Source organism: Gekko japonicus, unplaced genomic scaffold (genome assembly GCF_001447785.1).
Source record: "Gekko japonicus isolate JY-2015 unplaced genomic scaffold, Gekko_japonicus_V1.1 scaffold223, whole genome shotgun sequence".
In the NCBI taxonomy this organism is placed as follows: domain Eukaryota; kingdom Metazoa; phylum Chordata; class Lepidosauria; order Squamata; family Gekkonidae; genus Gekko; species Gekko japonicus.
In genome coordinates this window covers 1007281-1031889 of record NW_015175977.1, presented here as the reverse complement: position 1 = coordinate 1031889, position 24609 = coordinate 1007281, and the positions used below count along the sequence as shown (strand labels likewise).

General features: G+C 41.2%; 1 protein-coding gene across 1 annotated transcript in view; it reads left to right on the top strand.

Annotated features, from left to right (window-relative positions):
- SYNE1 (spectrin repeat containing, nuclear envelope 1) overlaps positions 1 to 23562 on the top strand; it is a 436861-nt gene extending 413299 nt beyond the window's left edge. The window contains exons 136-141 of the mRNA XM_015426162.1: positions 2081 to 2281; positions 2748 to 2876; positions 3410 to 3622; positions 4219 to 4311; positions 7900 to 7958; positions 22729 to 23562. Of these exons, the coding sequence (XP_015281648.1) occupies positions 2081 to 2281; positions 2748 to 2876; positions 3410 to 3622; positions 4219 to 4311; positions 7900 to 7958; positions 22729 to 22972 (939 nt within the window). The 3' untranslated portion in view covers positions 22973 to 23562. The remainder of the gene's footprint in view (positions 1 to 2080; positions 2282 to 2747; positions 2877 to 3409; positions 3623 to 4218; positions 4312 to 7899; positions 7959 to 22728) is intronic.
- The last annotated feature ends 1047 nt before the right edge of the window (positions 23563 to 24609 follow it).

The window sequence follows — 24609 nt, the reverse complement described above, 5'->3', positions numbered from 1 at the left end:
CCACTCTGAACAACTTCATGTCATCTGCAAATTTAGCCACTTCACTGCTTACTCCCAACTCCAAATCATTAATAAACAAGTTAAAAAGCATCAGATCAAGTACTGATCCCTGCGGTACCCCACTACTTACCACCCTCCACTGAGAAAATTGCCCATTTATACTCTCTGTTTTCTATGAACTAGCCAGTTTTTGATCCATAAAAGGACTTGTCCTTTTATCCCATGATTTTTGAGCTTACTTAGGCGCCTTTGATGAGGAACTTTATCAAAAGCTTTCTGGAAGTCCAGGTAAACAACATCTATTGGGTCCCCATTGTCCACATGTTTGTTCACTCCCTCAAAGAACACTAACAGGTTAGTGAGACAAGATCTTCCCATGCTGAGTCTGCCTCAATAGTTTTTGTTCATCAATTTGCTTACTAATTTTTTCCTTAATAACAGTTTCCACCAACTTACCCGGTATCGACATCAGACTGACTGGCCTGTAATTTCCCGGATCTCCTCTGTAACTCTTTTTAAAGATGGGAGTGACATTAGCTACCTTCCAGTCCTCAGGAATGGAGGCAGATTTTAATGAAAGATTACATATTTTTGTCAGGAGATCCACAAGTTCACATTTGAGTTCTTTCAGAACTCTCGGATGTATGCCATCTGGGCCTGGTGATTTATCAGTTGTCTATCAGTCGTAGGACCTCCTCTCTCATCACCTCAATCTGACTCAGCTTCAACTCCTCCCCCACTGCCATCCACTCCTTTGCCATGGCATCAGATAAGTTCCCCCGGGCAGGTCCAGACATCAGGGATTCACAGTGGTGGGCTGTAGGCTCTCCCCCTTGCTTCCAGGTTGGGGTGTGTCACCCGAGGGCGAGCCGGGAGAGTCAGAACTCCTGACCTTGGACACAGAGTCAGAATTCACATGACAAAAAGGGCATGGGAGGAAGTAAGTAAGAAAAACAGCTTCTAACTCTTCAGTGATTCCCCAAACCAGAACAAACTGAACATGCGTATTTTGACCTTAGCATTCAGTACCCATTCTGCAGCTAAGGTGGCTTAGCACTTTCCCACCAAAATGGATGAGAGACATCTCCAGCAATATATGGTACTATTTTGGGGGGCAGTTTAAGGAAATTCATGGAGATTTGGGGGTGGGGCCTGGGGAGTCCAGGATTTAGGGAGGGGGAGGGAGCTCTGCTGGATTATGCCATACAGTTCACCACCTCAAACAGCCACTTTCTCCAAGGGAACTGATCAGTCGTAATGCTGGGAGATCTCTAGGCAACATATGGAGGTTAGCAACCCTAGGCTAGTGTTTCTTTACGTGCCTTACAAACTGGAGCTGTTTCACTTGAACTAACTGAAACAGTGAGCTAAATTCATTTACTAGAGACAGGTTCTTCCCTGTAAAATGTAATTCAGAGGCTTGTTCTAGGGCACAGCCACAGACTACTGTCTTTTGCAGTTTCCTGTGATTGTGAAGGACACTGTGCAGTTACGTTTATTTGCTTGGAGATTTCCCCACCTTTCCAAGCTATGTTGAAGAATTCTGTGCTGCTCTTAGGTACCAGCTCTATCCATAATGGAACATTTGGGGAGAAATCAGGGCTTTTCCTAAACTGGCATTCCCTTTTTAACAGATCCTACAACACTGAAATTTTATCCATCCCGTTCAGTTCCAAACTGATAGCAGCAAAACCTCAGAAGAGGTTTTCTCCTTTTCACTTTTCAAGGTGTGGGAAACTGTGTTTCTTATGAGCTTGATCGTTTGTGCCCTACCTTTCATACACAGGTTGTATGCACGGTCAGGTTCTTTTAAGAAGGAGCCAGCTCTTGTTGCTTTCCCCAAATTACTGAAGATGTTGGTTTATTCTGAGGTGTACTGTAAACACTAAATGTGGAACATTATAAAATGGGCTCTTACTGTCCATCTGCCAGACATCCTAAATACAGGGAATAACTAGTAACTTAGTAAATGTCTTTACATGTTAAAATATTGAGAGAGATAGTGGGAACTAGTTTATTCTTGAAACTCTGTAGTATGTTTCCTATATCAAAGCTTCCCTTTCCATCTTGCATTCTCCAGGAGCTACAAAAAGCTGTTGATAACCGCAAAGCTATCATATTGTCCATCAACTTGTGCAGCTCGGAATTTATGCAGTCTGACAGTGAGGAGAATAAGAAGCTACAGGAACGGCTATCTCAGATGAACATGCGCTGGGACCATCTTTGCACTATGTTAGAAGAGTGGCGCTGTTCACTACAGAATGCTCTGATGCAATGTCAGGTCTGTTTTGATACATGAGAAAATCATCCCTGTGGGACACTTGGGAGCCGTTGCAGAGCCAATTGTATTCATTATCCTAAATGACTAACCGTGTGAATCATCACATCCTGCCTTGAATATATCAGACAGAAGGCAGAGATATGCATGGAACCATTTTTCATTCATAGAAGCCTAACCTTTATACAACTTCTAAGTCCAGGGTGAAATCTGTTGTACATTTCCTAAATTTCTTCCTGAAATCTACATTTTGCATGTCTCATCTTTATGCTGTTAGTATAGCACAGAGGTAAGATTTTGCAGCAGTCAAGGCTAATTCAAAACAAGGTATAAACATTGTTGGATCAGTTGGATGTGAATGAGTACACCTGGCTCTGGTATACTGCCTCAGGGCATTAAAAAAACTCAGGATACTCAAGAGCTTGCCCTGTTGCTATAGAAAACTTAATCCCTCACCTGTCACTTCTAGGATTTCCACGAGATGAGCCATGGTTTGTTGCTGTGGCTGGAGAACATTGACAGGAGGAAAAATGAGATCCTGCCTATCAATCCAAACTTGGATTCTGATACCCTACATGATAATCACAGACTACTGATGGTACAGTATCTTTGCCTTAGTAAACATCAGAACACAGTTCTGGGGAGAATAATAATAGAGAGATACAGGAAGCCATAAAACTGTGTGCCTTAGAATGTATACTGTGTGCCTTAGAATGTATACTGTTAAATTATTGGAATCTCTATTACTGCCACTTTAAGGGAATGCATATCCCTAGTAACTCCTATGACGGTTAAGATCTTCTTTATTCAGTATGAAAAATCACTGATGTGCTTTAGTTGGAGTTTTGTTTGTTTGTTTTTGTATAGTGGAAACCCTGTAAGTAATGACACTGATGGATGAGACAGGAGCTGCTAACATCCTTCTACAAAATGTGTACAACAAAATGTCAGGCACTCACCCACTTTGAGCATTTACTGTCCCAATATATGTCTTATTGTAATGACAGTGCCTTTCAGTGCCTTTCCCGGTCTTGAAAATGCAGCTCAAGAAAGCAGTGTTCTTCACTTAGTTAATTTCTGTACTGTTCTTCCTGCATTCATTTAAACTACAAATATACCTTTTTCTAACAGCAAATCCGACGTGAGCTGCTAGAATCCCAGCTGAAAGTGGCATCTCTTCAAGACATGTCCTGCCAACTGCTAGTCAATGCTGAAGGCAAGGATTGTCTAGAAGCCAAAGAGAAAGTCCATGTCATTGGAAACAGACTTAAACTACTCCTGAAAGAGGTCACACATTACATTAAGGAATTAGAGAAAACCCTTGATATTTCAAGCAGTCAGCTGGTAAGTCATTCTGTTCTTGTGCCATGGAGTAGATGTGTTTTCTATTTCATATATTCAGTCCTTTGAAAGTATATTTTGCTATTTAGCTACAGTCTAAATGTGAATATTTTTGGCAAAATATTTTGTTTGTACCTATAGCTGTCAAATCCTTAACCAGTATCTGACATGTGAAGAAAATTACCGCACATCTGCCTGAGTTCTCGAAAGTAGAGTTTAAAAAATGAATTGTATTGTACTGTACAAAGATGTAATTAGTTTTCAATCTGTCTGGTATAGTTATATGTGCAGAAATAATATCTGCAGTTCCAGTGGGATATTTTTATTGAGTACACAACACCTCTTAGCTTTTAAAATGAATAAAGAGCAACTGTTTCCTTAATCCTGATTTGCCCAGAAATAACACTTCCCTGACCAAAGCAAGTTAGAATTCTTGCATGCATGTCTTCACTAGCTATGTTCTACAACTTGTAGTAATTGACCCCAAATTGTGTGTAGTTAGAGTTCACCTTTTGTCTTCTTCCCTGTTTTTATGGACATGTTGTTTCTTAAAAGATAGTTTTGTGCTCTTTCTAAACTTCATTTATTCTAAACCGTAGGACCTGTCCTCCTGGTCATCAGCGGATGAGCTGGACACTTCAGGATCTCTCAGTCCAGTATCTGGAAGGAGTACTCCAAGCAGACAGAGAACGGTAATGTCATACCAGACAGCTTCTGCCAGCTCTTGGATTGTAGCACCGGGTAGCTGTAGCCAGGTGAAAGGTCTACACTGTCTCCTCATAGGCAAGAAAAAGGCACAAACCCAGAAGAATTTTCCCTCCAAAAATGCTGCTTCCCAAATCCTTCTGCATCTCGTTCCCTGCATGAAATCCGAATAATAAAATGCTATATATATGTATATATACTTAAAACACAGGACTCAAAGTGTGGCAAGTGTATCATGATGTGGTGTGCTGTCTCTATTGTATTATATTCTATAAGAAATGTAGCAAATCTTGTTTTGTTCTAGAAGTGTTACAACCAATCATTCCACACTCTTTGGTAGGGTGCTTCGTCTCAGTTAACAACACTTTAATCTAACGGATAAACCTGGATGATAGTAAGATTTGATGGTACAGCTTCTTAGGCCTGATTCCCACATACACTCAGCTGCTTGTGTGGCTGCTTGAAATGGAGCCCTGTGAGAGCACGGTTTCCTATGGCAAGTTGTTTGTATGGCATGGAAATTGCCAAAACTGCAAGTAATGCTGCCGGAGTACATGCCAATTGCCATCTGGCTCACTAACACATGTTGTCTCCCACACAGCAGGGGGCACCATGTGAATCGTGTGTGTAACGCTTAGGAAGGCTGAATGCAACAGGGTGACATTATGGCAACACTGCCTGATCTGGAAACATGACAGATGCGCTTCTCCATATCAAGAGGAAAGGGAAAATGTCCTGGGTGGGGAAGAGAAAACAGTTTCATTATTTGTCTAAAAGTTCAATAAGTGCACATTTGGAGTTTCACTGCACTCCCTGAGGGTAAAATGTCTCTGCTTTGCAGCAATGAAAATAATTTGTTTTCTCAGTTCATGGCTGCTGTCTTAGACTGAGAAAACAGGTTGTTTTGGCAAGAGAACAATTTCTTGGTATATGAATATAACATTCTGACTACTGAAGGAGGCAGTTTATTTTTCCTGAGGAAGAGCAAAATATTCACACGTCATACTTTGATTATCAATACTAAAGTAATTCTCCGGCCCCCTCAGAATTTTTTCTCTCTTTTGTCTTGCCCTTGCTGCAGTGTGGCATCTTTGTTACAGTACTAAAGAACAGTGGTCAGGACCCTTCAGTGGGTCATGAGCCCCTAAAGAGCTGACATTTCTGTTGCTTTTTGAAAGAAACTGCTGCCAAAGCACAGGCATAGAGGTCATGGGCAACATTCCCCCTGGCTCTCTGCCAGGAGGAGCAGCAGAATGGTCGGGTGAGGTCACAGCAAGGGCAAGGATCCTTTTTTGGCAGGGGCTGGTACTCTGGCTCCTCCTTTTCCTATCATATGACTCTGATGTCACAGGTTTTTTTTTAAATTAATTAATTTATTTATTTTATTGGATTTCTATCCCACCCTCCCCACAAACGGGCTCAGGGCGGCTTACATTTAGCGGCACTATGTGCCGAGATACATTAAACATATAAAACCAGATTAAAACAATCATATTATTACAATTAAAGTGCTTATGCCCTAGCTACCACCTGCAGGTTAAAAAGGCATGTCCTGGAACTAGAAAGGTTGGAGACCACTGTACTAGAATATAATACAAGCCAGTCAGTGTGCCACACAGTGTGCTGCTCCTCACTTTGAGCCCTGTACAGAACTGGGTTTTCATTCTTTTTTCATTTATTTAATTTAATTTAATTATGGTTCAGCTTTCCTTAGCTTTTAGAAAACTGTCAACTTTCATTTGCATTCTTATAAAACATCTGAGTTCTGTGCTTATGACCTTTACAGCCTCTTGGAATTGATTTTACTACATTCACTAGTTTCCTTTAGATCCTAGTTTGAGAATGTAAAGGAACACTGGCTTTTCAAGAGAAGAGAGCAACATAAATTATTACAGTTTTGTTTCCTGGGTCATTATTTTCATTTTTAGCACTAGACATGCTTACTAATATATGTCATGATTCCATAAATATTGCTGATGAACTTTAGAAGAAAAAAAGGAGATTTTTTTAAATAGAAAGCTTTGAGCAGTCACTAAATTATAGCTAGAACAAGCTCCATCTTCATTTTTAAATCTGTGTTTGTCATCTCTAACTAAACACTCTTGTTGGTATACTTTACTGTTTTTATCATCTCCAGTCCTGATATGAACTATGAGATGTATGGTTCTTAAGGCCACATTAACTCAAACTCCTTAGTTTGGCAGATATTTTTCTCCAGCTACTTTCTCAATCCCAACCATATAATTGTCACTAAACAAAACTGAGGTAATAACAACAAAAACGTTCTTTGTTACTACTGTAATGAAACGAAGTAATAATATATTCTGTCATGTAGTTAAGACTAAGGAAAGGTCTACACATTCATAACTCAGATGTTACAGCCAATCCAGAGAGTGAGTTTTAAATGAACATGCCTACGAAATCTTCATGCACTTGTACGCCGTCTTCTCCTCATATGCAGCCACTTATGACTGCTGTATGTATGGCAAAGCATACTTTGTCATTACTTGATCTGGGATCATTGTGTGTAAGGAAAAGTGCAATCAGATTTGGATGTAATGACAAACCATGCTACTCCATTAATCTGGAAGTCTTTCATCAACTGGCCTTGCATGGAGGAGAGAAGTTAGTGCATGACACTGGAGATTCTCACGTTCATTCCCATAGTAACAAACCATCCTTTATCATTATATCTGAACAGTGCCATAATGACAGTCCTGTGTGAGTCAGCTGAAATGACATCCACATGACAGTAGCCCCTGCTTTGGACATAAGTATTAGCATGACCTATCATGCCAATTGCCCATGTCATAGGAGTCATTTCTGCAGCACCTCCAGTAACCATCTGGAAGTTCTGACTGCTATGCAGGCATTTTCTCAGTTATGTTGTTAACCTGAGCTGTGTGTGCCTGCAGCATTGAGCAGCTTCCACACACAGAAGCTATTTTACCCCTCTTTTGCATGTCTCCTTTGATCAGTAGACTGGTTCAAGGATACATTAATAATAAGAAGCATGCCACTGTTAGGATGATATTATTATTATTATTATTATTATTATTATTATTCCCTCAGGCTTCATTTCATCTTATCCTCACAACAATGCTGTTAAGTAGGTTAGGCTGAGATATAGTGACTGGATGAAGGCTATCTATAAATCCACAGCTGCTAATTCTTAAAACAGTAGGTACAATACCAAGAATAGAAGGGATTTTTTTAAAAGCATGATCTTAGGAGCATAGTTTTTTTAAAAAATCAACTTGTATTTTAGATAAACATGCATTTATTCTACAAGTTGCATAAGATGTTTTTCATAAGGTTTTGTTAAATGCATTACACTTTCTGTGTTCCGTTTTATTGACTAAAAGTATCATTTTAAAATTCATGTTGAATGTTTCAATTAATTTCACGTTCAGCTTGGATCAGAAAAGCCAGTTTCCTTGATTTGTGGGAATTAGCTACTTCATTTGATTTTGTGTTTCCTTTGCTGCACTTTTTGATTTATTTTCATCAGTAGCTTGTCTTTATTTGCCTGGACTGAACATTCTTCTTTCTTTACCCCTGTTCATTGCAAACAGCCACGAGGCAAATGTAGTGTATCACAGCCTGGACCCTCTGTCAGCAGTCCACATAGCAGGTACCTTATTCTCCTGGTTTCTGCACTCTGTTCTAGAATTCCAAGAGGATGATGGAAACTGCCCAGCCAGGGGATGAACCTGTCCACATTTATCCTTCCAGAAAGACAGACATTAAGCTGTTAGTATAGACTATATCCTGCAAAAAAACACAACAATTTATGCAAGCAAAAATATTTGTACAAATAGAGGTTTTAATAATTCTGTACTATGCAATGCTTGCTTCCAAATTTACATTTAAATTATTTAAAGATATTTGATCACATGGATGTTATCAGTGCATTCATGGTATTTCCATTAAGATAGTATTTTCAGCTGCTCTTCAATCTGTGGCAAAGGCTTTTATCATCCTCTTTGTTTCTAGATATTAAATTATGGCAGGTGTTACACCAATACAGTCTGAATTCACAAAACCCACAGATCTGGATCAAACCACTAAGATCCTTGTTTCCCTTTGAAGTTTAATTTTGTAATGCTTTGTTCAATTTGTGGGTTTTCAGATTTCATTATTGCAGGGATAGCCCAAAACTGGAAACACTGCAACTGAGGATTTAGCAACAATATACTTTTTCTCTACGGATACAGCCCCATTGCAGTTACAACATACTAACCATAGTCTTAACTCAGCCAGGTGCTTGCATACACTGGTCATTTGGAGATCAGCACACTGCACTCAAGAGCAGACTTAACAGCTATGGCTTTCAACTTTCACCTTGTGTCCAGCAACCTGTCTTCCCTGCAGCTAACAGTGTTTCTGCAGTCTGTTGTCAGTGTGATTTGATGTATGTGTGTTTATGTCTCCTTTCACTCTTTTACCAATCAATTCACTCTGTCTCCTTGACCTTTTCCTTCCTGCCAGGCCCTATGCAGAAGTAACAGAGAGCCCCAGAATATAGACACACATTCATACCTTGGGTCTTGTTACAGGGTTAACATTTGTGCAGGAATCTAAACTATAGGGAGAGCAACAAACTCTGAAAAGTGCAGTTTTCAAACTGTTGATATACTCTTCGCCACAGACTTCCTAGTGTCAGTGCAATCAAATAAAATTTAGGAAGGTTTTTGGTCTCTTGGAAATCTGAGCTAAAATGTGCAGTTAACTTAGGGTTGCCAAGTCCATCTTCCACCCCCAGCGGGGGACTTTGGGGGCGTTCCTGGAAGGGGTGGGGCATCCCCAACATGATGACGTCACGTTGGGGACATCTGCCGCCGCCCCACCACCACCCGGCCGTGCGCCGGATCTCCAGAAACGGCAGTTCCCTGCACTTAAAATAGCCGGCAGCCGGCGTTTCCCCTTTAAGAAGCTGCGTTTCCCTTTTAAGAACGAATCTGGCTTTTCCCTGCAAGCTTGCAGAGTTCCCGCTTGGGATGAAACACGGGTTGCACACCCTTAAAGGGAGAGAGATGGGTGGCTGTGGGTGTTGGGGGGGCTTCCCCCACCAGCCATCTGGCCGGCGGCGGGTAGAACCCCCCAAAAAACGAGGACCCCTGGCAAACCGGGGGGGGGGGGTTTGGCAACCCTAAGTTAACTGCTGAAGGCCTCTTTATTTCATGAGACTTAGTCATGCCTACCATTTGCTGGGTTGTGCTTTATTTTCTTTTGGTCCTTTTGAGCCCAATATAATACATGCTAAAGGTGGAAAGCTTGACAGATATATTTTATATAGTAAATCAAGCATTCAAACAATAAATCACACATTCTGCACTTGATGTCCATTCCTTCAGATTTTTGCCATGTGAAGTGAAAGGGGGGAGGGGAGGAACAAATTCAGTTATCTACCTCATTGCCATGTGCTGTTCAGAATGCCTTGAAATTTCACACCCATGCACAGCGTGCGCCTTTAGAATTGTACCACTTTGCTGTCAAGTAACAAGTGGTTGGGATAGGAAATGTATTCAGTGCTTTTCTCTCCCCCCCCCCAAGTTCCATCTACTTGGAAATGTCAAAATCAGTTTGTTGAAAGGCAAAAAAGATAGCAGATGTATGTATTTGGGAAAACCGCTTGGGTGTTACTGCATTGTGAAGCACAGAATGTGGCATCTAATGCAAAATTAATTTCAGTTATATATATAAAAAAAAATTTGTAGCCCACATAACCAAAGAATAAAGCAGGAAAAAAAAATGTGTTGGTAACTTTGATTAAATCACACAGAAATGGGTGTCTGCATTTTAAAGCTATTCTTCTTTCCCACCCTCACCAGCACTTTTCATGAATCTCAACCCTTTCTGCCATTTCCTTTACACAAAAAGGTGATTATAAATCCTGAAAGACACTCTCTGAAAGTCAATTGGGCATTTACACCAATGGAATGCATTTATGCTTTTGGATTCTTTATTTGGTGGAATATAAAGTAGTACTGGAAAGTATTAAGAAGTAAAAAGTAGTAGGCACATTTGTCAGTTGCCTCTAGTTTTGTTAAAGGGCAAACTATAAGAAATATTTGTGTTTTCAATCAGTATTAGGCTGTGCATGATTAAAAGAAAGAACAACAAACTATGTGGTCTTTCTGAACTACCCAGAGAATGAAGTGGACATGGAAAGTTTGAGACATCTGCAATTTGGAACATGGGGGCTTTCTGTGTCCACCATGTCCTTCCTTCTCTGTTTGCAAGTGCACATGCCCTCTTGAAAGATTTTGATATTGCAAAAGTTATCTGGTGAGCCAGCATGCACTTTAGTAGGGCTTTGCAGCTTTACGGCCTGCTCATATTTTAACTATGGCATCTATGTGGCACCTCTCAGATTCACTTTCCCCAATACTGTTTATTAACACATCTCTTAGTTGTATAACACAATAATAAATTTGTCATTCAGACAAGCATGGAAAACAAATGCATTTTTACTGAATAGGGTAGTTAATCAAGCACGCAAGCCAGACAAGTTGTAGCTGATATGTAATGTGGTTTTAACTGATAAAAGGAGTACAGCCCCTCATGGTGTTCTTTACTACTCTGACATGCCTCTGATCAGAGTACCTTTTGTTTGATCTTGGACTAGATCAGCTAACTGTGGTAAACTGGGCATATAGCAGGGAACCAAGGTGTTCAAGCCACAAAATTTTGCTCTGGCAAGTTAAATGAACAGTAGGATCTTGTTTTTATGAACTTAAGACAAAAGCATCCTGCTCATCTATAAAGAAGATGTATCTTTGGCAAGATACTCTCTCAAAGCAAGGTACAGATACTCCAAACCAAATGCTGCCTCCTGTCCAGCCCTTGCTATAGACCCTGGATTTCTCTCATAGTCCTGCTGTTGGCAGCCCAAAGCAACAATACTGCTAAGGCTGCAGTGCATTTATGTGGCTCTGTTCCCAGCATCCCACACAAAGGCAGCAAGTACGGTTGCTTTCTGTATGCTTTAATATATTGTTACCCACCTCTGGTGGTTGGATTTTGGCAGGATTAAATCAAAACAAAGTATTTCTTTGCATAGAGGGATGCACTATGCCTTACGTCATGAGCAATCAGCAGTGAAAACATACTAATGAGCTGACAGAAGGAGCCATGCACAGCACAGTACTTTTTCTTGCCATAACCAGCCACTGGAGAAGCCTTCTTGTACGGTGTCACATGGTTTGCAGCCAAAGACTGAGTCTAGATAGATATTTTAAGTGATAAAAATGCAAGAGTACCTGGTTTTGCTCAGATGTGTTTACACAATAGGCTCCCTTACAGTGCTCTATTTTACTCTAGGCACCAGTAATCCAAGCTGTTGTCTCAGAAACTATTAATCAAGTACCATGTTCTTTTATGGCACTTTTCAAGTGGTAACCCAGATTTGAAGGACTATGTTGGCTTTCACAGAGTGGATATGTTGTCAGAACAAGGAGTTTGTGATTACGAAACCGCTTCGTACAAATAAATGCTAGCTGTGACTTGATTATTGGTTTTTTTGTTCTCCCATGTGCAAAATGTGGATATTAATAGATCCCAGATTAGGCTGCTACCAAAGGGAGATGAGTGATAGGCAAAACTAATATAGCTCTTACAGCCTGGAAAAATGAAGTTCAAAAGAGAGATATAAGCTGACTTTTCTGTTTTCCTTGCTAAGCCACATGGTCCTTTTGCATCTCTGCTACCTTGCTGCTACTTTTGCAAACAAAACAAAAGAAGAAGTATGTTACAGAGGTTAGGATTCCCGTGCACAAGACCATTCTACTGCAAGAAACATAAAATCAGATCAGATTATCAAATCTACTTGTATAGTATTCCTTCATATTCTTGTATCTCTCTCAAAAACATTATAGGCTTGATATTCTTCCCTTCTGTTTCAGCAACGTGCTGCACTATTATGGAGTGCATACCTCCAGCACTAGGCACTTTATACTCAACATCTTACAATAAGCAGAATGTGCCTAACACCAGAGGAATGCATTCATCAATGGAGCACGGCCTCCACAAAAGCTTGTTGCTTCGCTCAAAATTCTCAGGCTGCATCTTTATTACTATTTGACCTAATCAGAAATAGTCACCTCTACCCTCGCCATCCATAAATGCTTCTTGCTGATCAAATACGAAAAATTATAGAACCTATACATTAGAATTAGAGCTTCTGAAATTTGTTCCCTGGAAACGGGAAATATATGAGCACAATTTGGATACTTCCCTTACATCATTAAAAACCACACTTGTACAACTGCACTCTTCCAGTTATATCTAGACTACTTTCCTCTAATTATATTGTTTACATCTGATAATATCACTTCCTGTAGATAATGATGTAATGTGTGCATGGCCATAATGGACTTGGATTAAATAACACCTAGGGCCACAAGGTGATTTTTCTTTTTACACAATTTTAGGGTGGGCTTGCCTTTTAACTGAAATACATACAGTTTAAATATTTGTCCTACATTCATATTTTATTCTTTGCTCCATTTAGTGATCTGTTTTTAGTTTCCTATATTCTGGCATGATCTCATTTATGCAAAAGGGGGTTTGAGCTATGTGAAATGTTTAAATTGCTCTAGGAAATGTTGACCCCTGTAATCTACGGTCAGTGTTAATTAGCTGTAGACAATTTGCCAAGGACTTTGCAGCTCTAACATTAAATAAATAATAATGCTTACTATTTGCTGAGCACCTACAAAACTAGGTGCTATGCAGAACACACTAAGGGACCTGCCCAGATATGCCTATATTCTCATATTAACAACAAAATAATAATATTATAATTTAAAACTGGAGAACAGTAGAGTAATGAAATTTGCCAAGGACAAAGACAATTTGCCAAGGACTTTGCAGCTCTAACATTAAATAAATAATAATGCTTACTATTTGCTGAGCACCTACAAAACTAGGTGCTATGCAGAACACACTAAGGGACCTGCCCAGATATGCCTATATTCTCATATTAACAACAAAATAATAATATTATAATTTAAAACTGGAGAACAGTAGAGTAATGAAACTTTCTTTACACCAGAGAAAATAAGTATTAATTGGCCATGTTGCCCCCCCCAAAAAAAATAAGCAATTAGAGGAAATCATGAACATGTGTGACAGAAGAAGAATACAAGATTAAATGAGCAACAGAGAATGAGCAGACCACGAGGGCTACGAATGTGAATGTATAGCAGATGAATGGTAAAAAGAAACTGCCAAATTGATGCATTGAAAAGTAAATAATTTGATTTAAAATCCAATGTGAGACAGAAAAGCAATCAGTGCAATCACAAGCACAGAAACATTGTATTTACATGCAAAAAATATAAGGACGACAGAATACACGATGGAAGCAAGAGGTTTAAAATGGGAATAATGGGAAGTCCAGCTACAAGAGCATTCAAGAGAAATATGCCAGCATCTGGGTAGAATCATTTCAAAAGAAAGAATTCATTGTAACAGGTAGCAGCTAGGGGTGTGCATTTGGCTTCCCCAAGCAAAAAAACCCCACCCCAAATAAATGCCTTACCAGTATTTATTCGGTATTCCTAAGATGCATACAAATTCAGGAAATGTTTTGGTTACTGAATACAGTTTCCTGAATTTCTTCAGCTTTTTTCAGTATTGCCGATTTCCCTTCCCTCCCCCAGCCACTGGCTGGGAGAGGAAGGCATTTAAATCTAACAGCTGACCAGCACAGGGGAGTGAAACTGACAAGGTGTCAGTTTCACTCCCCTGCACCACTCAGCTGTTAGATTTAAATTCCTTCCCCCCTCCCCTGGCAGCTGAGGGAAGGAGGGGGAAGGCATTTAAACATGACTTCTCTCTGTCCCTTCCCTCCCCCAACCCACCACAGTGAGGTGACTGAGGGAAGCAAGGTACAGAAAGAGGACGTGTTTACATGCCTTGCCTTCCCTCCCCAAGCCAGCTTGCTGTGGTGGGTAGCTGGGGAAATGAAAGGAGGGCATTTAAAATGCTTCCCCCTTTCTCCCTTGCATTCCCCAGCTGTCCGTCATGGCGGGCAGCAGGAGAAGCAAAGGGGAGGCATTTTAAATGCCTCATCCTTTCTTTCTTACGTTCCCCAGCTGTCTGCCTCAAGGAAGCAGAGGTGAGGCATTTTAAATGCCTCCTCCTTTCTCCCTTGGGTTCCCCTGCCGTCCACCTCAGCGGGCAGCTAGGGAAGCAAAGGGGAGACATTTAAACATGCCTCCCCCTTTCTCCCTTGGGTTCCCCAGGCACTGGGCTGGGAACTTGGGAAGGGAAGGGAGAGTGAGGAGGCACGTTTAAATGCTTTGCCTCCTCAAGCCACCTGGCCATATCCACTAGTCCGTTTCACTCCCTTCTGCCTGTCAGCTGAGTGGCAGGGAGTGAAACTGAGCCGTGGATGCAACAGGGAGCTTAGGAAGGTAAGGGGAGGCATTTAAGCATGCCCTCTTGCTCTCCCCCCAGGTATACAGACCCAAAAATATTCAGAAATACCGAATGTTTCCTGAGACCCAATACTCGAAAAATTTGGTATTTACTGATATTTTTCAGGTCAAATATACCCCCAATGGAAATGTACCAATTTTTTTTTCTTGCAGACCCCTAGTAGCAACAGGACTTAGCTATTAAGAACATAAGAACATAAGAGACACCAATGTTGGATCAGGCCAAAGGCCCATCCAGTCCAACACTCTGTGTCACACAGTGGCCAGAAAAACCAGTGCCATCAGGAGGTCCACCAGTGGGGCCAGGACATTAGAAGCTCTCCCACTGCTGACCCCCCCCAAGCACCAAGAAGACAGAGCATCACTTGCCCCAGAGTCCCTATCTATACCTTGTGGCTAATAGCCACTGATGGGCCTCTGCTCCATATGCTTATCTAATTCCCTTTTGAAGCCATCCATGCTTGTAGCCGCCACCACCTCCTGTGGCAGTGAATTCCATGTGTTAATCACTCTTTGGGTGAAGAAGTACTTCCTTTTATCTGTTCTAACCCGACCGCTCAGCAATTTCATGGAGTGCCCACGCGTTCTTGTATTGTGAGAAAGGGAGAAAAGTACCTCTTTCTCTACCTGCTCTTTCCCATGCATAATCTTATAAACCTCAATCATGTCACCCCTCAGTCGTCGTTTCTCCAAGCTAAAGAGCCCTAAGCGCCTTAACCTTCCCTCATAGGGAAAGTGCTTCAACCCTTTTATCATTCGAGTTGCCCTTTTCTGCACTTTTTCCAAAGCTATAATATCCTTTTTAAGATGTGGTGACCAGAATTGCACACAGTATTCCAAATGAGGTCGCACCATTGATTTATATAGGGGCATTATGATATTGGCTGATCTGTTTTCAATACCTTCCTAATAATCCCCAGCATAGCATTGGCCTTCTTTATTGCAGTCCTTTGTTCTTAGTCCTTTACGTTTCGATAAATCGAGGATTTATTGATGCAATGTGAAAAGAAAAGGAATGGGGAGGGCAGAGTTGTCTGTATAATGAGGCCACCAGAGGTGGTCACATCAGGCAGCATATTTCAGGATGTCAGCCTCATGTTCTGCTTACCACCAGCCTTATGTCATTACTTTCTTGCCTGCCTGATGGCCATTTGCTGCCCCCAACCCTGTCCAGGAAGCAGAGGAGAGAATCTTCCTTATTGCCTTACTTCCTGAGGTCTCTTTAGAAATAGTGTGGCATGCCATTCACATTCTCACAAGACTCCTTCACACAAGAGTGGCCACCATTTCTGGTTATCTGTTAGAAAAGAATCTTGTTGGAATTCAAGAAGCCCTGGGTGCAGGGGGATGCAGAATTTATTGTACTGGGTTTCTTTTTATTAAAAAAAAAAAGGCCAAAAGAAGCAAAGAGGTATAGAGAATTATCTCCTCTAGTTTCCAGATGGGGGTCAGTTGATGGGAGCAAGACAAGAAGGGTCAGAGCTGTGGCCATTTCTGCCACTGCCTTAGGTGGCAGTGTCTTGCGCCTCCACTGAAGAGAAGTACCCAAAACAACATCAAGATCTCTAGTTTGATTGAGAATCTGGATAAATGATAACAGCAGCAGCAGAATAAAGAATCATGAAACCTGGAGGAAGGATAAAAAATTCAGACCTTGAAAGATTTAATTTTAAGATGTCAAAAAACAACTATGAAGAAATAACATGAAGGATTAGTAATAAGTGGGGGGGACCAAAAGGAACAACTGAAATTTTTCCAGCAATATTATTAATAGCATACCTGATGGTTCTGTATATATCACTCAATGGGTGCGTTCAGACACGCCGTTTCAGCCGGCATAAACTGTACCGGTTGGAACCGGTGCAGTTTATGCCAGCTGAAACGCAATCACACTCACCTCCTGTCTGCGGATCCCATCGCTGTATGCCCGTCCACACACAGCGGGCATCGGCGTTGTTGTTGGTTTTTTTAACTCAGTTTGAGCATGCGCATAGGCAGCCATCCATAGAATGGCGATCTTTGCGCATGTGTAAAAAACCCTGTCTTACATTTAAACTTTAAAGGTAAGGACTTACCTTTAAAGTTTAAATAACAAAGTAGCCTCCCTGAGGTCCCAGACGCCTCCGAAACGCTAAACTAAGGCCCTTTTCTTTTTTCTTTTTTAAACAAACGCCAGGGCGAAGCTTCAACCAAGCGCATATCGCCGACCTTTAAAAAAAATGGCCAGCGAAAATCGGAAGCCTCAGGCTTTCAAACGGAAGTGGCTCTGCAACGGTGGAGAGCGATCAGACGGGGGGGGGGTAAAGCGATTACAACCGTTGCACTCAGGATACCACCACTTGGGGACCTAGTGGCAGAATACAACGGTGTAAAGCTCTTTACAACGGTTAGGGACGGAAGGAAGATGTTTGCCGTGTGAACACCGGTAAGTACACCGATTCCAACCGGCACCTATACCGTTGTAAATGCCCCGTCTGAACGCACCCAGTGAGTAAGATGGAGCCTCCCACAGGCAAGGTAAAGGCTTCTGTATTTTCAGAGGATTCCCCATTTATGCAGAAAAGTATTAGTTGGTAAGATGCTTCTAGGAGGCATAGGAAATCAGGGCATTTGAGTATTAATTAAAAGGAAATTGGGCAGGGGAAAATTGGTCTTACTGGCTTAGGTATCCTGGAGGGAGAGAATTGTGGTCAGAGGTACAAGGCACTCATCTCCCAATCCTAATCCAACCCCCCAAATCCAGGAAAGTACAAAATGGTAAGAGCGCAGACTACTTAGATATCTGGATGAGAGAATTAATGAGGACAAGAAGAAAAGCACACACTCAGCCTAAATTAAGTCCCCAAGACTCTTTAAGCAACAAAGCTGGCATTTACTATATATGTGTAAACTCTTACAGTATCTTGAAATGGGGAGGTGAAATTTGGGCTGAACAGAATGTGTTTGATCCCCATTTTTCCTCCAAAATTATCCTCTATAGTACATGGGAAATGAATTCAAAATACTGTTTCTCATGATTTACTACTCAGACTTGGGGTTAGTTTAGCAGGTTCCTGCTCAGCAATCAGTGCTACAAGGCAATTGTGCTGCAACTGAACACTAATCCAGGACTTTGTGAGCAGGAAGTTACTAGGCCCAGAGTTCTACAGTCACACACTATTGCATGCTTGGGGAAGAGAAATAGCCAATCCTTCCACTTCACGCACTCCCACCATGATTCCTTTTGTCCATCAGTTCCCAAAGATATAATTAAAAAAACGTAAAGGACTAAGAACAAAGGACTTAATATAGAAACCAAGAGAAGACTGAACAGAAAGGGTAAAAGAGAAGTTATAGAAAGATAATAAAGATACACCGACATGATATGTAGAAGAAAGAAGAGGAGACTGATCAAATAGTATAAAAATCTAGAAATAAATTAAGACAAAGAACAGACTACTGGCACTGCTGTGTTTGGACAGGGAAAAATACTTAAAACAATGCAGTCTGTTGAATGATAGCAATGGAAATGAGATTGATAAAGATCAAAAAGAGGAATAACTTTTTTAAAAGCCAAATAAAAACAAGACATTCATGCAGTTGAGAAACAAGACAGTAATGAGCCAAAACTGAACAATCGAGTATTTAAAAAAATCATTACAGACTCTAGAGCAACTTCAAAGCCAAAAAGAAAAGTAGCTAAGTAAATGTTTAAAATGTAAAATAGCCAAAGTAAAAACTATAACAAGGAATCCTCCTTGTTAGAGAAAAATTTAACAATAGCAGGAGAAACTAAAGGAGATAATTAAGAAATCTCAAAGGTTTTAGGTGTATACAAAGAATCAGATTGAAGAACACCAAGGTTGAAAGAGAGAATTAACAAATTCAAGAAGATGAACAAGCAAAAGTTATCCCTGTCCATCAGGAAGAGTAGAAGTTGAAGAAGAATAAGTCCAGGGGAGATAAAAAGAGTCAGAATCCTTGCCAAGTGCAACCTGGCCCAGCCATCTTGTAATGTATCAATGGCCAGCTATTTTGTGGGAAAGGAAGAAAGAGCCTTCCATTCCTCTGTCTGGCCAATTGGCAACTGGGCCCATCCTTGTTCAAAGTGTGCTAGTGGTTTGCCACCGAAGCAGAGGGACATTGACAGCTTTGCCCTGTTGTTACTCATTTGTATTCGCTAACTTGAATTTCATTTGAAATACAAAGGTGGAGTATTAATTTAAAAAGTAAGTAAACACCAGTGTCATCTAACTACTCATTATGGATATTAAAATCACAGTCTAGGTATGTTTATTTAGAAGCAAATGCCACTGAATCCAATGGGCCTAATAGGATTGCTGCCTACTGACAGAAAATTTACTGCTTGTTCCACTCCAACCAGTAATTTAAATGAAAGTACAACCATGGAAAGGTAAGAGACACTTGGATAAGTCAGTCAGATGTTACAATCCATCACAGCAAGAAAATAAAGAAGAAATAATGAATGATATTCTTATTAATCACCTAATGACTATTTTAATATAACACAAAAAAACAAAATAAATAAAACAAAAACTAAATGTAGACAAATACCAGCTCCTGAATGAACTGAGCAAGGCCAAGTAAGATAGAACAAGCCAAAGAGCAAGACTCAGTTCCTAATGGCGAACGCATGACAGCTACCCATAATAATCTTGAAAGGAGGTAAATCTGGAGCAGCTGGTGTTCTTCAGACCTCAATGGTATGGTAGTTGCTTCCTCCAAAATCTGGGAGACATCAGTTATGAAAGCGATTTCCAGCATCGTTCAGTGGCCTATATTAACAGTAGTAGTAATGAACTGTATTGCATCACACACATGAATCTAACAGTGAGCCAGAGGTCATCTGGTCAGCAATGTCTATTCTAACTGACAGAAGCTTTCCAGGGTCTCATGCAGAGGTCTTCAAATCACCTGCTACCCAGTCCTTTTACTGAAGGTGCCAGGGATTGAACCTGCAACCTTCTGCATTCAAAGGCGATACTGTACCACGGAGCCTCAGCATCCTTCCTGCAAGTAGCTCATGTGGCATACTCCTCACAATAACTCAGTAAGATAGGCAAGGCTGAGAGATGAAGAGAAGAAGAAGAATTTGGATTTACACCCTTCACTGGAAGTCTCAGAGCAGTTTACAGTCTCCTTTCCCTTCTTTTGCCCACAACAGACACCCTGTGAGCGATGTTCCCTCTAAGCCATGGAGTCCTGTGGGCAAAAATTCTACTCTGTGAGCTACTGGCATTAAAGTTGTGAGCGAGTGATTTGGCTACTGCATAAATTAGTTTGCTCTGGAGCCCTCCTTCCTGAGCGAAGACAAAAATGTGTGAGCTGGAGGCTAAAAAACTGTGAGCTAGCTCACACTAACTCAGCTTAGAGGGAACACTGCCTGTGAGGGAGGTGGGGCTGAGAGAGTGAGACAACTGTGACTGGCCTAAGGTCATCCAACTGGTTGCATGTGGAGGAGTGGGGAATCAACCCCAGTTCTCCCAGAGTAGAGTCCGCCACTCTTATGACCGGCCCAAAGTCACCCAGTGTGGCTTATGACCACGGTTTGGATTTGGGTGTCCCTAGGAATATATATTTTTAGCACAGTGGTTGAAGTGTCGGAGTAGGATCCAAGAGACCCATGTTCAGATTTCTGCTCTGCTATGGAAGCTTGCTGGATGGCCTTTGGTCAGTCTCTCTCAGCCCAACCTACCTCACAAGGTGGTTGTTGTGAGGATAAAGTGATGGAGGAGAGTATGATGTTGTAAACCATTCTGGGTCCCCAGTGAGGAGAAAAGAGATGTGTAAGTATCTAAAGTAATAATACAAATACAGGACAGCAGTGCTTTCCAGGAACCTGACGTATATTTTAGAAGTTTATGAGCAAGAGAATACAAAGCGATTCTCAAACAAAATATTTTAGAAGATTGTAGTATTATGCCATTTTCATTATGGTTTCATCCCCAGACTACACTTAATCTCCACTGATGGGAAATGACATCTGCACAGGATGCCTATGTGCATGCACGCCAGTATGTCTAAAACTATGGCTGTGCAATCTATAGCCTCAATTTTTCATGGGTGCAAATAACGTTCACGCCTTAAGCATTTTTGCCTGTACTCCCGGAGCTCTTCTTGTGCAGACATGTTCTCAATTGCTCCGTCACAGTCTACTGTTCCTGGGTACCTTGAACCCTCTAAATAGGGGCTTAGAGCCCCTGAGTCTTCCTCAACAACGGGGAAGAGCAAGAGGCTTTTGCTCCAGTCGAGGGGTGTGAGGCAACACCCCCCAAAAACTGAAGCCGCCTCAAAGCGGAGGAACCCAAGGATGACCGACAGTTTTGCCGGATCCCAGCCGAGCAGTGCAGCCGTGGAGGGAGATTAACAAGAACTAGAAGAGCGGAGTAACAGTGGAGGCCAGCCGAAGTTAAGTATCAAATACGTAAAATATACTAAAATATACTAAAAACGAAAGCTAGGAAAGTGCACTTACAAGGTGGTATCTTTAAAAGGGTTTTTCTTGCCCCTTCACCCCCTCCCCCTTTTCTTTTTCCAGATAAAGAGTGAAACTAGTTAAAAGAAAACGGCCGTGAATAAAAAAAAATACTCCCATAGAACTTCTTGTGCAAACATCGTCTCCCATTTGTGAAGGTTGGGAGCAGCAGAGGGTAGGACTAGCAGGCACGATCACTTGCTCTTCATAGGTGCACCTCTATAGCATGCCCATCTCCCCAAGCCCAAGGAGCAAGAGTCACGTGGGGAAATGGTCATGTCACTGATAGAAGTTCTGTGGACTAAGATGGCAATTAAGCAGCACTGGCTGTTCTTTGTCTCTCTCTCAGCCCATTAACTCCTCATGTTGGCATTGTCAGACTGTGGAAGGCTAGGTCCAATTGAACTTTAATATAGAACGCTCTGATGCTGTTAAATGTGCCATATCGCTTCAATACATTCATAGTACAAGGTCTTACTTAATACCAGACTAAGCAGCTTTCCAGACTACTTCTAGTGATGTGCCTGTAAATAATCTGCAAGGTTTCCTTTTTGATCTTGAATTTATTGCCAACCCTATCATTTCAAGTAGTTAATCATTTATTAGCTTTGAACATTCAAGTCCCCATTAGTCAACTAAACGTAGCAAATAGAACTTCCTGGAGTTCTTGGCGTTTTTGAGAAATGGGAAGATACATGTCTATAAATCATCCAGCAGCAACAGAATGGCATTCCCCCCCAACCACTGCTGGAAGATTAACAGTCAGAGAGACTGGTACTTCAGTTAATCACGAAGTATGAGGTTGGATAATATTTCGTGACTATGAAATCAAAAGCCCTTGTCAAGACAAGTGAGTCTGAAGTTCTTTGTTACTTTTTGCTGAATTCTTATTTCATAGTTCTAAATTATACCACACAAGAAAGAGTCTACCTACACCTCACTAATTGATTTTAATTGCTGATTCAGTGCAAATGGAAACTATGCCCTTTGTACTATAGTATATGGATGTTCAAAATCCTTCTAATTAGAAGTTACGTATTATGCTCACTACATGACGCAGAGATAACTGGCTACTTTGCTAGAAAGAAAAAAAATGTTGACATCGTTGAGTAACGGAATTAGGTCTACCCTTGCATCCTGATCTTAAAACCATCTCCCTGAAAGCATAATATTGTTTGTTATTGTTTGTACTCTTAGATACTGAGATGATAAGGTTACTCTAAATCAGAACGTGGTAGAAGTATTTGGTGTCTTTAGAGTATTGGAGGTAGTATATTATTTTAAATAATTCAGCATCCAGTTTTAAAAAAAAAACATTGTTACAGTACCCAGAAAATATCCCCTTTGACTTGAAATATATTTAGAATCTTTTAAAAAGTGGGTGCTGTGTTTATATCTAAATCAGTATTCCGTTTAACTTATCAAATTGCATCCTTTACAATAAAACGTTCGTTTATTTCTGTATTGACTTCTCTCCTCAGGTCCACAAGAGGTGGCTCAGATTCCTCCCTTTCTGAAGGCCAGCCGGCCCGGCGGCGGCACCAGGGCTTCCTTCTCCGAGTCCTCAGAGCAGCTCTCCCCCTCCAGCTCCTCTTGCTGTTCTTGATTGGTCTTGCCTGCCTCGTGCCAATGACAGAGGAAGACTACAGCTGTGCCATGGCCAATAACTTTGCACGCTCCTTTCATCCCATGCTAAGATATACTAACGGCCCACCCCCTTTATGAAGCAGCTGAAAAGGTATCAGGGAAGTGGACAGTTGAAATGCAGGTACATCCCATGTGATCGCCCACTGTTACGTTGGCTGTGACCTCTACTTGATGAGGCACTAAACTAAAAATGGATCGTCACCAAATTATATCAAGCATTATGTGAGTAACATCAGGTTGCGCCTTTGCGACTGAAAAGTTTATGAAATAAGTGTTGGTGTCCCCTTACCCCCGGCCAGCACTCTGGGATTAATCAGCCATTTGGGGTCAGTGCCCCACACTATGCATAGCAAAGGACGCAAGACTGAAGGAGGACTTCATTTGTTACCCTACCTTTCATTATCTATATAATCAATATTTACACTGTGTGTGAATATAAAATTTTATATACACACACACAAACCCAGACTGTGTTAAAGAGCTTTTAGAAACTATTGTAACATAAAATTGTAAAGAGCTTGTAAGGCATTGTATTATTCCCACCCCCGTTTTTTTGTGTGGGGATTGGGTTGGGGCATGATGTTTCAACTCTTGCTTTGGATGTACAAGCTGTAAATCTGAATGGCGCTTTTTATAGTTTTAAAAAAAGTAATGAATGTAATAAATGAGATTCCAGAAAGCTTTATGAACAAATCATTAATGTTAAGTATTAAAAAAATACATATTTATGTATGTACAGTTTGCCAAAATTAGTTTGTAACGGTTTCTTACCGAAGGCATGGAATAATATGTGCTTTTCAAAAAGTTCCGGCATCAAGACCAAATCATTCATACACTTGCAGAAACTGCAATTAAAAACCAACCATACAGGCCAGGGTAATGATCTATTTAGAAATATTTGAAAGAAAGTATGTTCTGAACAATTGCTGCAATGTCCTCTGGTGTTTGAGGAAAGTCTTCTGTTGAAAGAAATGCCCTAATCCCGCAAAGGGAGTCTGCATGAGGAAATAGGCTTCCACGAGGGGCGTGAATACAGCATGGAGATGGAGAGCCCCCACCTCCAGCACTTCAAGGTGCACACCAGCAGCTCCTGTACCCCCCCCCCACACACATGCAAAGGCAGGCTTGCCAACCTCCGGGTGTTGTCTGGAGATCTCCTGGGATTACAACTGATCTCCAGGCAACAGAGATCAGTTCACCTGGAGAAAATGGCCACTTTGAAAGGTGGACTCTATGACATTATATCCCCCAAAATCTCCAGGTGTTTCCCAGCCCAGGTCTGACCAACCCTACACAAAGGTGATCATTGCTACAGTGCCAGCTACTTTTCAGCATTATTCAGTCAAAACTGGCCTGCAGATGGTCTTAAGAGGTGCTTAAATCCTCTGTAGGATCTTATGGTGGAGGTAGGGAGAAGCAAGTCAATCAGTATGAAGTTTAAGCTCTGTTTAAGCACTACTCATGAACACAACAAAGTGTTTTATGTTTACTCTAGCTTAAAGTTTTGCACGACGTCATACTTCTCCATGTTTGGCATCAAGACAATAATGTGGACAGGTGGTTAAAATGGTTGGCAAAAATTCCATTTGAATTAGCACAGCAAATGCCTCTGCGTGGCATTACTCCTATACCCTTCCCTGGAAATGTGAGCTGAACCTTTTTCAGTCATTAAGATTTCCGACATGCCTGCTTTTGGAAAGCGTACAGTCGAATCG